A 16,060-nucleotide genomic window follows, 5' to 3' on the forward strand; every position below is an offset into this window, starting at 1 on the left:
GCTGGTCCCGTGGGAGGGGCCCCGCGCCCCGTCCCCCACCCCCCCGGACACGCCCCCGCCGCCGCCCCGCGCGCCCCTGACCCCCGGCCCCGGAACCGGCGAGCGCGGGCGCGGCCTGGGGAGCGGCGGGCGGGCTGACGGACCCCGGCCGCCCCGGCCCGCGTCCCCGCCCCGCCTCGGGCCCGGCCTTGGCGGGCGGTGGACTGCCGGGTGGCGGCGGCGGCGGCGGCGCCATGCGGCTCCTGTTCCTGGCGGTGCTCCGGCGGCACACGGGCAACGCTATCACGGCCCAGCGCGTCCGGTAGGTGCGGCGGCGGCCCGGGTCCCGGCGGGGGCACCGGCCGGGGGCGCGGGGTCGGCCCGGCCTCCCCGAACCGCGCGCCCAAACGGACCGGCCGCAGGGCGCGGGGCCCGGGGGAGCGCGGGGCGGCGAGGGGCGCGTGTCCGGCTCCGGCGCGGGTGCCCGGGGCCCGCCCGGCGCTGCGGTCCTAACGCTCCCCCGAGGCCGCTCGGCCGGTGACGCCGCTGGTGCCCGGCGCCTGGGCGGCCACGCGAGGCAGGCAGCGCGGCGGAGGCTGCTCGGCGTTCTGGGACGCATCTCGGCGCGGCCGTATCTCGGCGCGGCCGTCGTCACAGACGCTCCGTATTGATCGTGAGCGCCCTAGGTTTGGGGAGGCGGCGACGGAACGCGAAGTCGGGGCTTCGGGACGCGGCACGTCGGCGGGGACGGGAGAGAAAGAATACAAACACATGGGTATAAATATACAGTGATACCTCTAGACCCGTGTACACGCACCCGCGAGGGCCGCTTGCGCGCGTGCGCTGTTTTAGGCGGGATGCTCCGGGGAGACCTTGTTAGAGTGACATTTGCGCACCATCCTGGGTGCGACGAGGGTCCCTTGAAGCTGGGGCCGCCTGGCGGGGTGGGGGTGGGAGTAGGGGTGGACCAGGATTTCCGGGCAGAAGGCTCAGCAAAAGTGCAAACCAGCGTTACTGGACCTGCCATCCAAAGTAGCCTTTCCTTGGACTTCCCTGGCGGTCCAATGGTTAAGACTCTAAGCTTCCACTGCAGGGGGGCACGGGTTCAATCCCTGGTCGGGGAACTAAGATCCAGCGTGCCTGCGAAGTGTGGCGAAAAAACAAAACAAAAAAACCCACTAAGTAGCCTTCCCTCTTCTCCTCTGCCGTTTCCACCTTCCCCATCTCCTTGCCTGGTTATCTTCCTAACATTTATCTTTTCCTGCAGTTATCTTGTTTTCTAGGTTTATTCCTCCACTTTTTCTCTTCTCCCTGCTGGAAGGTAAGTCCCCAGGGCAGGGAGGGAGCTGATTAGTGCCCGAAGTTTCATAGCAGCTCTTTTTTTTTTTTTTAAGCAAACTGACTTGCTTCATGAAATTTCTCAATTGACTTCCCCTCTTCTTCCTCATCATCCAAATGAGTGATTTCCTCATCATCCAAATGAGTGATTGGGGCTACACCTCCCCTTTCACATCCCTTTCTCCTCAAATATGTTAGTTCTCGTAAAGAGCAGCAGGGGCAGGATACGTCAGTCTTCTGAAGTTTAGGGTTAGGTTTTTCCCATGAGGATTTTCACCGCACAGGTTTATCTTAAGTCAGTGGCACCGCCATCACTCATTTGGAAGGCAGCTATGCTCACCACTGTTTATTTATTTATTTTTTGGCTGTGCTCTGTGGCCTGCCGGATCTTAATTCCCCCACCAGGGATCGAACCCATGCCCTCTGCCGTGGAAGTGCGGTGTCTTAACCACTGGACCGCCAGGGAAGTCCCAGCTGTCACCCATTTGGACATAAACAGCCAGGAGGTACATGGTGGTCTCTATCCTCATGGAGCACATTCCAGTGGGGGAGAGAGACATTGCAGGATTAACCAGAAATGAAGGAAGTGACTGGGGCTGCGGCTTCAGAGGAGGACTCTCTGAGGAGGTGACATTCAGGCCAAGACCCCAGTGACAGAAGGAGGCAGCCACTCAAGGATCTGGAAGGATGGATGGACCTGGGACAGGGTAATAGCACGGACACAGGTCCTGGGGCCAGAGCAAGCTTGACAGGCTTGAGAAACAGAAAGAATCCATGCTCTCTGGACTAAGGCAAGGAAAGGAGGTCAGAGAGAGAGAGGGGCCAGCCCAGCAGAGCCTGCACCCGTAGTTTATGCTGTGGAAACTAGAGAGAACATCCATTATTTAACACCCCACTCCTCACTCGAGCTGTACACCGGAGCCCAAATCTTCCAAAGGCTTGCAGCCACCAAAGGTCCCTCAGGGGAGCCAGGCGGGCACTTCCACGGACATTCAGCAGGGTGCAGGGCCCTTTAGTTACTTTGTTCTGTGTTTTCCTGGCTGTGCATGACGCGGAATAAAGATTGTTCTTTGTGCTTTGCTCTCTCTTCAGAGCCAGGCTTTGGTCTCCCCTTCACTCAGGAAGGATGGCTGGGGGGTGGGGGGGAAGAAAAAGGGAAAAGCGGAAGTTGCTGGAAGACATCTTCTGTCTTGTGAAAGCCTAGGTTCCTTGAGGAAATGATGCTCGGTGTCCTGAAGGGGAGGGGAGGGAGGTTTCCATGGTGACAGACTTCCCTGGGAGCCAATTACCAGGAAGCAGTGAGAACCAGAGGAGCTCCTCAAACGTTCTCTGGGGAAGACCCCTGAGACCCTCCAGGGACCCTGGGCAGCAGCGGAGGGAGCCCCGCCTCCAATGAGCAAGATCGGGGTCCTCATCAGTCTAGCAGGGGAGGGTGTCTGAGTTAATTAAGAAGGGACTTAGGAAAAGAAGGAACGAGTCTATTCTTGCACACTCAAGCTTGTAGTTGCGAGTGAACACCCGGTACGTAAATAGCGATGCTGACTTGTGATGGGCACATCCGTACAGGACTGGACATGTAGGATGCTCTGGGGAACCACCCCAGGCTAGACGTGGGATGGTTCAGGCATCGCAAACTGATAGAAAGACACAAGCTCTGGAGCAGACCTCCTGCCTTCACAAGGCGGCTTCCCTGCTTAAAATCCCTAAGATCTAAGCCAGGTTACATAATGGCAGCTCAGACCTGCCACACAGGATTGTTATGAGGATCAAATACGAGTTAATACATTTTCAGTGTTTTGAACCAGGCTTGGTGCTTAGTACACACTTAATAAACGTGGGCTATTCGTAAGAATATGAACCTGAGTTGGCGAGGCAGGGAAGGGTTAGTGTTGGGGGGTGTCTCAGGCAGAGGGACAGCAGGTAGGATGTGGGCAAGAGCGGATCCCTTCCCAAACTGAGTTGTGCAAACTTAGCAGAATAGAATGTTCTAGGTCAGTGATTCTCCATGGGAGCAGAGGCCAAGAGAATGTGCAGAGGAGGAAGGAGTGATTTTGCCCCCGGGGGCATGGAGTAGTACATGGAGGCATTTTTGTTGTCACAACTGGGGGTGAGGGGCTCCTGGCATCCAGTGGGTAGAGGCCAGGCGTGCAGCTACACACCCTGCAATGCACAGAACAGCCCTACGACAGAGATTGAACGAGCTCAAAACGTCAGTGGTACCGAGGCTGACAAACCCCGCTCTCGGGGGAGTCTGCAGACGTGGCTGAGAGGCAGGTAGGATGCAGGTCACACAGGACCTGCAGTTTTGTGCCAGGCACGGGATGCAACCATGAAACGCTATCAGATTTATATGTCGTCGAAGATGGTTTGGGCTGCAGCCTGAAGGGTAGATCAGGATGGTGGCAGAGGAGATGCCATTTGGAAGTGACATATTTAAGAAGTGAAACGCACAGGGCTTGACAATTGAATATGGAGAGTGTCAAACGACAAAACGAATACAATTTAGTAATGACACTGATGCCCCTTATTCAAGGGAAAACAGTCTATGGATTGGGGGGCACAATGCCTCCCAAGCAGCCTAGCCCTCTTCTGAGGGATTTTGGCTGAGAGCGAGTTTTATAGAATCTCAGAAGCAACAACATGGAAACAGGGCATGACTGGCTAGGCCATCGGGGATTTCCTTACAAGGTAGCAGGCCCTATTTCTCTAGGGTCAGGGACCCCGCCAAAGATGAGTCAGAGCATCGTGACTGATGTGTATTGTTTCCTTGACCATGAGGCCTGTCCTATAACACAGACTGACTGACGCTGAGATTTGTGACATCAGCTGGGCCATGGGGTGACCTCCACTTTGTGGGTCCTGATCTACAAATTAACTTCATCAGGAGTGAGAGGAAAAAAAAAAAAAAATCCACAACTTCCTTCATTATAGAGGGAAAATACTGAGAGAAAACCAAGAAAAGCTGGGTATATTGGGGTCTTTGTAGTAACCTTGGGCCTCTGCTGTCTAGGAGTTTTTTAGAAGGTGTAGGTGATGGAGAAGGCATGTGGGGGGAATATTTGTCTGCGGATTGATAACTAGAGAGGCACTGTTTTATTGTCTATGTTGCACCTTACATATCCTTCGGTATAATCAGTCTGCCCTGGGTCAGGCAACTTTCCCTTCTAACCTAGGGGCTGTTTGCTAGAATTTTTAAAACCCTAATCAGGGCCTACTCTCTGGGGTTGTCTCCTAAGCACTATAAATGTTAGAAATCTGCATCAGAGATGTTTTTTCACCTCTGAACAAAAAGGAGCTCTGTTTGGGGTATGCGGTTTGCTGGCACTGTTACATGGGCTCTTGTGTGGACGAGAATCAGGGAGCCTGGCCTGCCCAGCAGCGCTGCTGTCTGCGTCTCCATTTGGTCTGTGTCCCCATGGTGTCACCTGACTCAGCTAGAAGACGGGTGCAGCGAGGGGACCCACGGGTCCCCGTTCACCTCTAATCCCCTGGGGCTGCCAACAGTTTCCAGAAGAACCAGGCAATCTTGAGGATCCTCTAAATCAGGCGAAGGGGTTCAGATCAGTTGCTAACAGTAAAGGTCGAAGTTTAAATTGCACAAGTCATAGATGTAAAAAAACTAAAAACAAAACAGTCACACCGTTGCTTTAGTGACGAGGTAACAGGAGATCAGAGCTTCAAAGTGCGCCTCCTGCTAGGCTAAAATAAATAGCAGAGCTGAGCAGTTGGCCAGAGATCATCCACCTGCAAACCCAGAGGTATTTACTCTCTGACCATTTCCAGGGAAGGTATGCTGACCCCTTGCCCTAAACCGGACTATCAGAGACTCGCTAGACTACTGGGCCTCACACCTAGAGTTTGTCTGCAGCACTGCTAAGGGTTTAGGGAAATGCAGGAAGAGAGATGGAAAAGAAGGGAATTCCCTGCCAGTCCAGTGGTTAGGACTCTGCACTTTCACTGCCAAGGGCCCAGGTTCAATCCCTGGTTGGGGAACTAAGAGCCCGCAAGCCGCAAGGTATGGCCAAAAAAATTTTAAAATAGAATACATACATACATACATACATACAAAATAAAAAGAGAGAGAGATGGAAAAGAAGAAAAGGTGAAGGATTGAGGCTTGCTAGGTCCAGAGTAGGGAGTCCTAGAAGTCAGTGCTTGGATGAGTGCCCTGGCACCCAAGTGAGTGCAGTGTCCCCGAGTGAGAGCAGCACTTGTACAGTGGCTGTGACTTTGTGTTCTTCCTTCTGTGTTTCTTCATCTGGAAAACGGTGTATAAAAGAGTTTTTATTTGAATGGGAAGCACTTTAGATAACAGAAGCAAACAAGACTTTCTGGAAACTCACTGGAAGGGAAAAAAAAAAGGAAGAAAGGCAAACATCATGGCATCCAATGCAGCCCTGACCCTACTGCCCAGCTGCCTTCTGCTAGTCTAAGTTTGAATTCTGCTGTGAGTGCCGAGCATATGGGAAGGAAAAAAGCCTGAGCCTATTCAAGTTTTCTACTTTTTCTTTAGAAGATGCCAAGGAAATGATGCCGAAAACTTGACCTCTGTGCCCCGGTGCCAAATCGAATCTCGGAAGCAGAGTTTTGGGTGAAGTAGAAAACAATAGCTTTATTCCTTTGCCAGGCAAAGGGGGTCACAGTGGGCTAGTGCCCTCAAAAACTGTGTGTCCCGACCTGGGAGGATTTGGTGAGGAGTTGCTTTGGTTTTTGTTTGTTTGGGCCGAGCCACGTGGCATTCGGGATCTTAGTTTCCCAACCAGGGATTGAACCCATGCCGCTGCAGTGGAAGTGTGGAGTCTTAATCACTGGACCGCCAGGGAAGTCCCTGAGGAGTTTTATGGCAATGGGTCAAGGGCGGGGTTGCTGATAAGGATCAGGGTGTGTGCAGGGCCTACATTCCTTTAATCTGGCCTCAGGAGGTCTCCTGGTGAGCTTCTGTGGTTCTCGAGGTTATCAAACTGTGACCTTCTCTCTGGAATGAAAACTGCTGTATCAAGTAGTTAACATCTTCCATTTGTTGGGGGTTTTAGTTCTTCAGAAGAGCTCAAAGGTATTGTTCTGTGTATCCCTTGAGGTGGAACCAGGACTCTGCCCCAAGGTTTCTTTTTTATAGTTTTATAGTTTTATAGTTCTTTTTATAGTTTCTTTTTTTTAATTAATTTTTATTGGAGTATAGTTGCTTTACAATGTTGTGTTAGTTTCTGCTATACAGCAGTGTGAATCAGTTATATGTATACATATATCCCCTCTTTTTTAGATTTCCTTCCCGTTTAGGTCACCACAGTGCATTGAGTAGAGTTCCCTGTGCTATAGAGCGGGTTCTCATTAGTCATCTATTTTATACATAGTAGTGTCTATATGTCAATCCCTATCTCCTAATTCATCCCATCCCCCTGCTCTGTTGTGGCCTGACTGCTCCTCCCCTGTCTCTGCATCCCCTCCCTCCGCTGATTAGCAACTGTTTGAACCTGCCCTTTGGGACTCAGGGAAGGTCATGGAGGCTGCAGTGTATTTCCTACAGACAAGAAATGGGGGACACAGAAAGGCTTCTGAGCCCAGTAGCCCCACAGGGTCCTGCTCAGTTTCAGAAACAGCAGAGGTACATTAAGTCAGTGGGAAGAGGCTATTTCCTTTCCTTCCCCTGATGTAATCATTGTCGGTTATTGTTTTCGTTTGGCAAATATTTATTATTGAGCATCCCTAGTGGGCACAGCACTGTGAAGACCCTGGGCGTGGAGCCAGGGAAGGACAGGTGAGCCCTGCGGAAGCCAGCAGCCATTCAACCAGAGAATTTTTAGCACATCAGCTCAGTGCTAAGCCCTGTCATTCGAAAGAAGTTTCCAGCCTTCTAGCACGGACATACGATTACACAGATTATTTAATTACGATATGATCAGTGCTAGGAAGAAGTGCTGGGTGGTAAGAGTATGTTCAAAGGACAGACCTAGTTCTGGGGGGGGGTCTGGAAGGCTCCCCTGAGAAATAGTTTTTTCTTTCTCATACAGTTTTTTTTATTGAGATATAATTCACATACCATAAAATTCACCCTTTTAAAAGCATCCAATTCAGTGGTTTTTAGTATATTCATAAAGTCACACACCATTGCCACTATCTAATTTCAGAACGTTTTCAGCCGTCTCAAAAGGCACCCCAGACCCATTAGCAGTCACCTCCCCATCCCCCCTGCCCCAGCTCTGGGCAACCGCTAATCTTTCTGTCCCCATGGATTTGCCTATTCTGGACATCTCATATAAATGGAATCATACACTATGTGGTCCTTTCTGAGGACTTTACATAATGCATCAGTACTTAATTCGTTTATAGCTGAATAATACATTCCGTTGACGGACATATCACATTTTGCTTGTCCGTCCATCAGTTGAAGGACATTTGGGTTGTTTCCACTTACTGGCTACTATGAATAGTGCCGCTGTGAACATTTGCATATGAGAAATAACTTTCTAAGCTGGGGTTTCAAACCTGTAGGTTAGCTGGGTGAAGAGGGAGAGAGGTTGGGAACAGCATTCCTGGCCAAAGGACCTGTATGTGCGGATGCCCTGAGGAAGGAAGGGGCTTGTGGAGTTGAGAAGCCGAGGCAGCTGAAGAGCCAGCAAGAGAGAGCAGCTGGCCTGGCAGGCATGAGCCAAATCATTGCCACAGTGAAGGTTCTGGATTGAATGCTAACAGGATTACAGGGCGAGGGACTGAGGTGGCGACATAGGGAGGGAGAGGATAGATTCGAACATGATTTGGAAGGACCTGGGATGATGCAGCAGAGGAGAGACAAGATGTCAGAGATGCTCGTGGGGCTCTGGTGTATGCTACCGAGTGGGCAGTGGGCACTTCTCACTGTGTTACTCAACCGAACCTTGGGTCCACTCGCCAGATGCATGGCAAAGCCAATCTACTGACACCAGGTTGTGGTGAAGGAAAGTACAGTGTTTATTGCAGGTGCCAAGTAAGGAGAATGGGCAGCTCGTGTTCCAAAGACCCGAACTCCCCAATGGTTTTCAGGGAAGTGTTTTTAAAGGCAACATTTGGGATGAGGGCTGCAGGGTGCATGCCTTTCTTTTGATTGGTTGGTGGGGAGGTAACGAAGTGCTGTTCTGGGAATCTCAATCCTCAGCCTTCTGGTTCCACCCAGTCTGGGGTCCACATGCTTACGCTCAGTGTGTAGTCACCATCCTCCACCTGGGTGAGGGGTCTTAGTTCTTGCAGAACAACTCAGAGATGCATCAGATTGTTATCTGTATCACTTCAGGAGGATCTAGGACTCTGTTTTATCACTGAACTATTGTTTCTTTTTTTCTTCTTCTTCTTTTTTTAAAAATTTTTTCCTTTTTTATTTATTTTTGTTTTTGTTGTTTTGAACTATTGTTTCTTGACTGCTTCTACTCTGTTTCTGTGTCCCCTTCTTTTCCCTAAGTAGTGACTGCTTGAGTCTACTCTTTGGAATTCAGGGAGGGTCTAGGAGACTAAAGCCTTTTTCTCCAAACAAGAAACGGGAGACAGGGAGGGGCTTTGGGACCCTCTGAGGTCAGAGGACTGTTGCCGTGGAAGGGATGGAGGGGCATGGGGGAAAGATAACCTGCTGTGGTCGGAGATTCTGATGGCTTACAAGGAGCTAGATGCAACAGTGGATTTTATATCAGCGAACAAGAAAGGCTCTAAGCTGCTGGTCTGTGATCCTCACAGAGATTTTCAGCTTCGCGTCACTGAAAACCCAACCCCAATCGGCCTGGGCAAGGACTGGGATTTCTCGGCTTATCCTTTAAAAAGTCTGGAGGTGGGGCGGGCTTCAGGTGTGATTTTGCAGCTAAGATGACATGGACAGGAGTCAATGGCTCTCTGTGTCTTGGGTCCACTTCCCACTCCTGTCAGGTTTTCTTTCCTAGCACCTCCCAACCCTACATCCATCCAGTTCAAGCCCAGCCAGAAACAGTGAGTTTGAGTGTCTGAAAGTGCAGCCCCAGGTCCCAAATTGCATACCCCGGGGTGGGAGTGTGCATAGGTGGGGTGCTGTGGTTGGATCCGGGGGTTGAGTGCTTCCCGTTCAAATGAGCGATGGGGACATTCAAGGCTGCAGGAAGCGGGGACATGGGAATGGATGCTATGGAGGCCACACGTTTCAGAGTGAAAGCGTTACTGATTCTTATCCATAAAGGAAAGGGGAAAAGCAGACCTGTGAACTTTTGAAGACTTAAAGGAATAACAAACATTGTTGGCATTGAAGGAGCAGGAAATAACTTGCAGGGGAGGTGGTTAAAATTGGGAAGTTTTTTCACAGAAGTTCCAATACCTGGCTTCTCTTGGCAGACTGGCCGAACTGGCCACCGTGAGACGGTGTCTGCATGGTACCCGCTGTCTAGAGCTGAAGAGGATTTAATCCAGCGTGTTCACACATAAAGGGAGCCGCGTGTGTCATTTAAAACGTTCTAGTAGTCACTTTAAACAAAGCAGGAAGAAACAGATTAAATTAATTTTAATAATACATTCCCATGAACTCAGTACATCCAAATATCATTGCAGCATGTCATCAGTACAGAAATTACGAATGAGCTGTATGTATATTTCACACTCAGCACCACTCTGTTTAGACTTGCCATGTCCGCAGTGCTCCGTTGGCCCACTTTGCCTTATTAGACAGTGCAGGACTGACCCCTGCAGATGGGACCCTTCTCTCCCGTTTGGTGGAGGGCTCCTCATGCCTTATGGTCCCCACCGCCCCCCGTCTCCCCATTCATTTATTTCAGCAGTCAGCTCAGCAGACATTTGGGTTTGAGACCTGGTCTAGACGCTTTGCCTGTTTTGTGATTGTATTTTTGCTTCCTTTTAAAAAGAGTGATTTCCTAACAGTAATTCTCTTGAGTACAGGAATCCCATTAGAATTGCATTAAAAAAGTAGATACACTTTACTGTTTACAAAACACACCCACAAAGATAATATGCACGGTAACACCATGTCCTGCAAATGTCTTATCATCTCACTTCATTTACGGAAAGGCAAGGGGGACAGTGCTCTGTCCAGTTTACCTTTCCGAACTGGGGCTCACGGGTTCATGCGGGCATTGCATTCACACAAAGGTCTTCATCTTGCTGAGCTCCACCACGGATTCAAGACCAGCATCGTTTCTTTTAATGTATCAGACATTCTTGAAGTATTGTCAGAGGGTAACATTTCACAGTTCAACACAGGTGACTTCGCCCCACCAGTGACATGACACTGTTTCCCCCCCAGGTGAGCCTTGGTTGACATCACTGGGCTGCCAGTAGGTGCTGTGTCCTGTGAGAAGCATTGGTCCCAGCCAGCTGTTCACGCTCAGAGGCCCACAGCGTGGGATGGCCTTAAGGAATATTAGATCCCTGTTTCCCATCTCAGGATCATGCAGGGGCTCATGGCTATGGAATGGAATGCAATTCGTGTTGCCTGCCCTATCTTTTTTTTTTCTCTTGCTATCTTTTTTTTTTTTTCTTTAATCAAGACATCATAGTTTATGGAAATTCACATAAGTTAAACACACAAATGATTAAGCTTTTTTGTGTACTCAGTTAAAGGGGATGGCTTTCAGCCAGGTGGAAGCAGGTAGAGTCCCACTGAATTTTTGAATCTTGGGTCAGGGGTGTGCAAGGAACTTCAGTCAATTCCTGGAACATGCTCAAAGTCTCTTAATTTATTGGAGATGCTTTCATTCTTAAATAAATAACTAAATAAAAAGCCTTCCTTAAGCCAAATAAGCCAGAACTCCTGGGACATAATAGGTGCTCAGGGAATTTATTAGTTGAATCAAGTTATCACTCACAGAAGTGATGCCGAAAGCTCGGCCTCTGTGCACCAGTGCCGAATCAAATCTCGGAGACAGAGTTTTGGGTGAAGTAGAAAAGAGTAGCTTTATTGCTTTGCCAGGCAAAGGGGGACACAGCGGGTTCCTGCCCTTGAAACTGTGTGTCCCAATCCAAACTTAAAATTGGGAAGTTTTTTCACAGAAATTCAAATACCTGGTGAGGAGTTTTATAGCAGTGGTTCAAGGATGGGGTTGCTGATAAGGATTAGGGTGTGTGCAGGGCCTGCACTCCTTTAATCTGGTCTCAGGTAAAATCTCCAACCAGGACCCTGCCCCCAGGCTGCACTACTGTGTCCTGACTGCTCCTCCCCTGTCTCTGCATCCCCTCCCTTCCCTGATTAGCAACTGTTTGAACCTGCCCTTTGGAACTCAGTGACGGTCATGGAGGCTGAATAAAGCCTATTTCCTGCAAACAAGAAACTGGGGACACAGAAAGGATTTTGTGCCCAGGAGCCCCACAGGGTCCTGCTCAGTTTCAGAAGGAACCAGGACAGAGCAATTTAAAGGTGTTACAAGTCAACTGGAAAGAAGGCTCGAGTATCAGTCCATAGAGAATTAAGATTAAAAAAAAAAAAAACTATTTTGGAATATTAATGAGATCATAAAGCTAGTGTTGGGCTTCCCTGGTGGTGCAGTGGTTAAGAATCCGCCTGCCAATGCAGGGGACACGGGTTCGAGCCCTGGTCTGGGAAGATCCCACATGCCGCGGAGCAGCTGGGCCCGTGAGCCACAATTGCTGAGCCTGCGCGTCTGGAGCCTGTGCTCCGCAACAAGAGAGGCCGCGACGGTGAAAGGCCCGCGCACCACGATGAAGAGTGGCCCCCGCTTGCCGCAACTAGAGAAAGCCCTCGCACAGAAACGAAGACCCAATACAGCCATAAATAAATGAATGAATGAATGAATGAATGAATGAATGAATGAATAAATAAATAAAGCTAGTGTTGAAATGCCATTTGAAAATAGGTTTAATAAATCAAGAACGAGCCGTTATCTGTACCTAACCACCCGCATCCCATATGCCTTACCCTATAGATTCTGCATCAGCCAGAAATCTCTCAGGTATGGATTTCCTAAGTAGAGTTCAAATTGTCCCTTTTCCATTTATCAACACCTTTTTATTTTTGGCTTCTCATTTTAAAGTTTTAAGGCGATGGAATAACAATTATTTCACCCATCCTCTGAAGCACGTTGCATCCTTAGTTTTGCATGATGTGTATTTTTAGGCTGAAGTGAGCCGATAGCTAGACTGCCTGCAGGCTTCTGTCCTGGCTCTGCTTAACAGTTAGTTGCCATCAGCATTTCCAGACGAGTTCGGGGGTGCGTGGGGCGGTGGCAGTGATTGGATCAGCATTAACAGTGGAAGTGATAAGATCAAGATACTCAGCATACTTCAAGAGCAGAAGCCAACTCAAGTCTCCAGGCCTTAGTTTTTCTTTCTTGGCCCAGTGACAGCTGCAGTCTTGTGCATTTAATTTACAACACAAAAGAAAAAACAGAGAGAGAGAGAGAAAATTTAGCCTTCACGTAGTAGAGTAGGTGATGATTCTCACCATATTCCCCAGAGTGGGTGCGGGCTTGCGGATTTGAATCTAACGTTTCTTCAGAGGTCCTGAGTTCCCCTGAGGCTCCCACGGTATAAGCAGGTTGGTCATTTTATGGTCATTTTGCTTAAAGTTTCTAGATCCTTCATTCTTCTATGTTTACTCTTATTATTTGATACACTGTTGCCCCTGAGTGCAAGCCAGCTCATCCATCTGGTATTCAGCTGAAGAGTAACAATCTTTATTATTGCTGGAGTTAGGGGGGAAAAATGGCTATATTGGGTTTAAACTTTGTACTACAGTATCTCCTGGATGATTTAAGAGATTTTCAAGGGTAATTTTAAGTGTCCTTGATTGCCACCTATGTGCTGATTTTGTGTTTTTTTGTTCGTTTGTTTTTTCCAATTTTTTTTTTTTTTTGGAGTATAGTTGATTTACAATGTTGCATTAGTTTCAGGTGTACCACAAAGTGATTCAGTTCTCTACACACGCACGCACACACACACACACACATTCTTTTTCAGATTCTTTTCCATTATAGGTTATTACAAGATATTGAGTATAGTTCCCTGTGCTAGACAGTAGGTCCTTGTAGGTTATTGATTCTGTAATAGAAGCACTAAGTACGATGTGACTGCCTCGTTCATATAACTGCATCCCAGAGTGATTGTGGTAACAATGGGCTCGGAGAACAATGGAAACAGTGAGAGAGAGGGCTGTGTTAGGAGCAGGGCCTGTCAGATTTCACCGAAGGGAACTGGCATTGGGGAACGTCGGGACATGGTCATGGGGCTCAGAAGACATGATGCGTTGGGTGTCCTGCAGGTGGAAGGGCTGGACTGGAGCTAAGGGTGTCAAGAGTGGGATGCGCCTGGCTGTGCAGGGGATGCAAGCTATGAAGGGTGCTGTGTGCTAGGCTAGGGCGTTTGGACTTGATCCTGGAGACACATTCAGCTGTTAGTTTATTCAGTAAGCAAGACAGATCCAGGCCCCATTCTCATGGAGTTGACAGTTGGGCTGACTACCCCAAGCCATTTGAGGTTTTCTGTTTTGTTTTTTTAATTTTTTTTTGGCTGTGCCATGCAGCATGCAGAATCTTAGTTCCCCAACCAGGGATCAAACCCGCGTCCCCTGCAGTAGAAGCACAGAGTCTTAACCACTGGACCACCAGGGGAGTCCCCATTTGAGGGTTTTAATGAACCTGGTTGGATTGGTTGTATATTCACGTGCACCTCAAACAATTTTAAAAGATAATATATGCACCTGGTCAAAGAATCCAGCCATGCAAAATGGTGTGTGATGAGAAGATAATCTCTCCCCCACCCTGGTCCCTGGTCCTCTTTAGACAGAATCATTATTATTTATTTTTTCTGTATCCTTCTAGAGATGTTCTGTGCACACATACTATATATGCACAAAGTGTTCTTCACCTTGTGAAGAACACTTCATTAACAATGTGTCCTCTTTTCATTAACAATGTGTCTTGGAGTTCATTCTAAATGACTTCACAGTGATCTGCACTCTTTTCATGGCATCAGACCTGAGTACCTCATATGCGCCATAATATAACTGGTCCCCTACTGATGCACACTGAGGTCAGTGTTAGTCTTTTTGCTACTTCGGATATAGCCTCGGTGCTTATTCTTGGGTGCATGTTTTGCACTCATATCCAAGAGTGTCTTTGGAATCAGTTCTGAGAAGTGGAGTTGTTTGGTCACAGAGTTTGTGCATTTTAAATATATTAGCTGTTTCTACTTTACCCACAGAAGAGGTTGTACCAGTTTACCTAGTATAGGAATGTTTATTTCATGAAGCCATAGGCAGACTTTTGATCTTTACAAATTTTCTACCTTAAAAGGATGACTGAAGTTGATCACTATTTCTGATATTTAAAAGCCCAATTGTAGGGGTTTTTCTGTTTTTGTTTTTTTTTTTTTTGGCATGGACTGCAATTTTATGGTGATACCTATTTTTCTATTGGGTTGTTAGGTTTTTTTCTTATTGATTTATGAGAGTTCTTTATATATTAAGCAAATTAGCTTCTTTCCTTTTGTAAGTGTTGTAAATAGTTGTTTTTTTCCCCCCCGGTTTCTCATTTGCCCTTTGATTTTGCTCATGCTATTTCCACCATTCAGGAAGTTTCTTTTTGGTTTATCGGATTTGTATTTTAGATTTCTGTTGCAAGGAACTGAACCGGGATGAGAAGAAAAGAGACATATTTGAAAGATATTTGGGAGGTAGAATGGAAAGGCCATGGAGTATTTCTTGAAGCTAATGATAATGGGTGACTTTTGAATTCTTGATTAAAAACTGAGTCAGAGATGCCTAAACACAAACTTTGAGAAACAGGAGAAAAAAGTGAAATCAAAGAATTAAAGAAGGGAGCTTTCTGGTACAGCAAATGTCACTGGAAATGGCCGTGGGTGCCTTGTGTCTCAAGGCTGCCAAGCCTTCCTGAATTAGCCCTTCATCCTGCCGGCCTTGGTCGCAGCCATGGTCCCAGTCCCAATCCTGGTATCTGAGACTGGTGGATGAATGTATTTTAGGTGGATTGTCTCTAAAGGACAATTCAGAAAATATGTATTATTAACTTTTGATTTGACTAATCTTTGGATTGGTTTTCAGTTTTAACCACAGCAGCAACTTGTGCCCTTTTAATGTTTTTTTCTCCTGTCTTTTTCTTTCTCCGTGTATTTTTTGATAAAGGGACCATCTAGAAGCTGCGGGTCACGTGTGTATTCTGAAAGATGCCTTGGACTTTGAAAGCCCATCCGAAATCTCCAACTTCATCAAGGCTGAGAGCTTGGAGGCAGCTATGGCTCTTCATCTATATAGAGGGGGTAGACTTTTGCCAGGTAACCCCCCTTCCCCAAAGGTGGGGCACAAGCAGTCACGAAACCAGAGCGCCTGCGATTTCAACTTAAACATCCATGAAGCAGCTTATCCCCGCTCAGAAATGGAAGGGATACAATCATCTTTTTGCTTTGCTCTTCTAAACGGAGTAATTTTCTAAAAACGATGTAACTACACCAATTGAGAATGGATGCATATACACTGAAGCTGTTTTTAACGGCATGAAGAGTCTTTTTTTACAAGTTTTTTTTTTTTAATAAATTTATTTATTTATTAATGGCTGCGTAGGGTCTTCGTTGCTGCGCACGGGCTTCTCATTGAGGTGGCTTCTCTTGTTGCGGAGCATGGGCTCTAGGCACGCAGGGTTCAGTAGTTGTGGCACGTGGGCTCAGTAGTTGTGGCTCACAGGCTCTAGAGCGCAGGCTCAGCAGTTGTGGCGCACGGGCTTAGTTGCTCTGCGGCATGTGAGATCTTCCCGGACCAGAGATTGAACCCATGTCCTCT

General features: G+C 48.0%; 1 protein-coding gene across 1 annotated transcript in view; it reads left to right on the forward strand.

Moving 5' to 3' along the window:
* Nucleotides 1–206: 206 nt before the first annotated feature.
* Nucleotides 207–16,060, forward strand: part of GLT1D1 (glycosyltransferase 1 domain containing 1) — a 94,437-nt gene continuing 78,583 nt past the window's right edge. The window contains exons 1-2 of the mRNA XM_061169358.1: nt 207–301; nt 15,410–15,558. Coding sequence (XP_061025341.1) covers nt 234–301; nt 15,410–15,558 — 217 coding nt within the window. The 5' untranslated portion in view covers nt 207–233. The remainder of the gene's footprint in view (nt 302–15,409; nt 15,559–16,060) is intronic.

This window comes from Eubalaena glacialis, chromosome 15 (assembly GCF_028564815.1).
Source record: "Eubalaena glacialis isolate mEubGla1 chromosome 15, mEubGla1.1.hap2.+ XY, whole genome shotgun sequence".
In the NCBI taxonomy this organism is placed as follows: Eukaryota; Metazoa; Chordata; class Mammalia; order Artiodactyla; family Balaenidae; genus Eubalaena; species Eubalaena glacialis.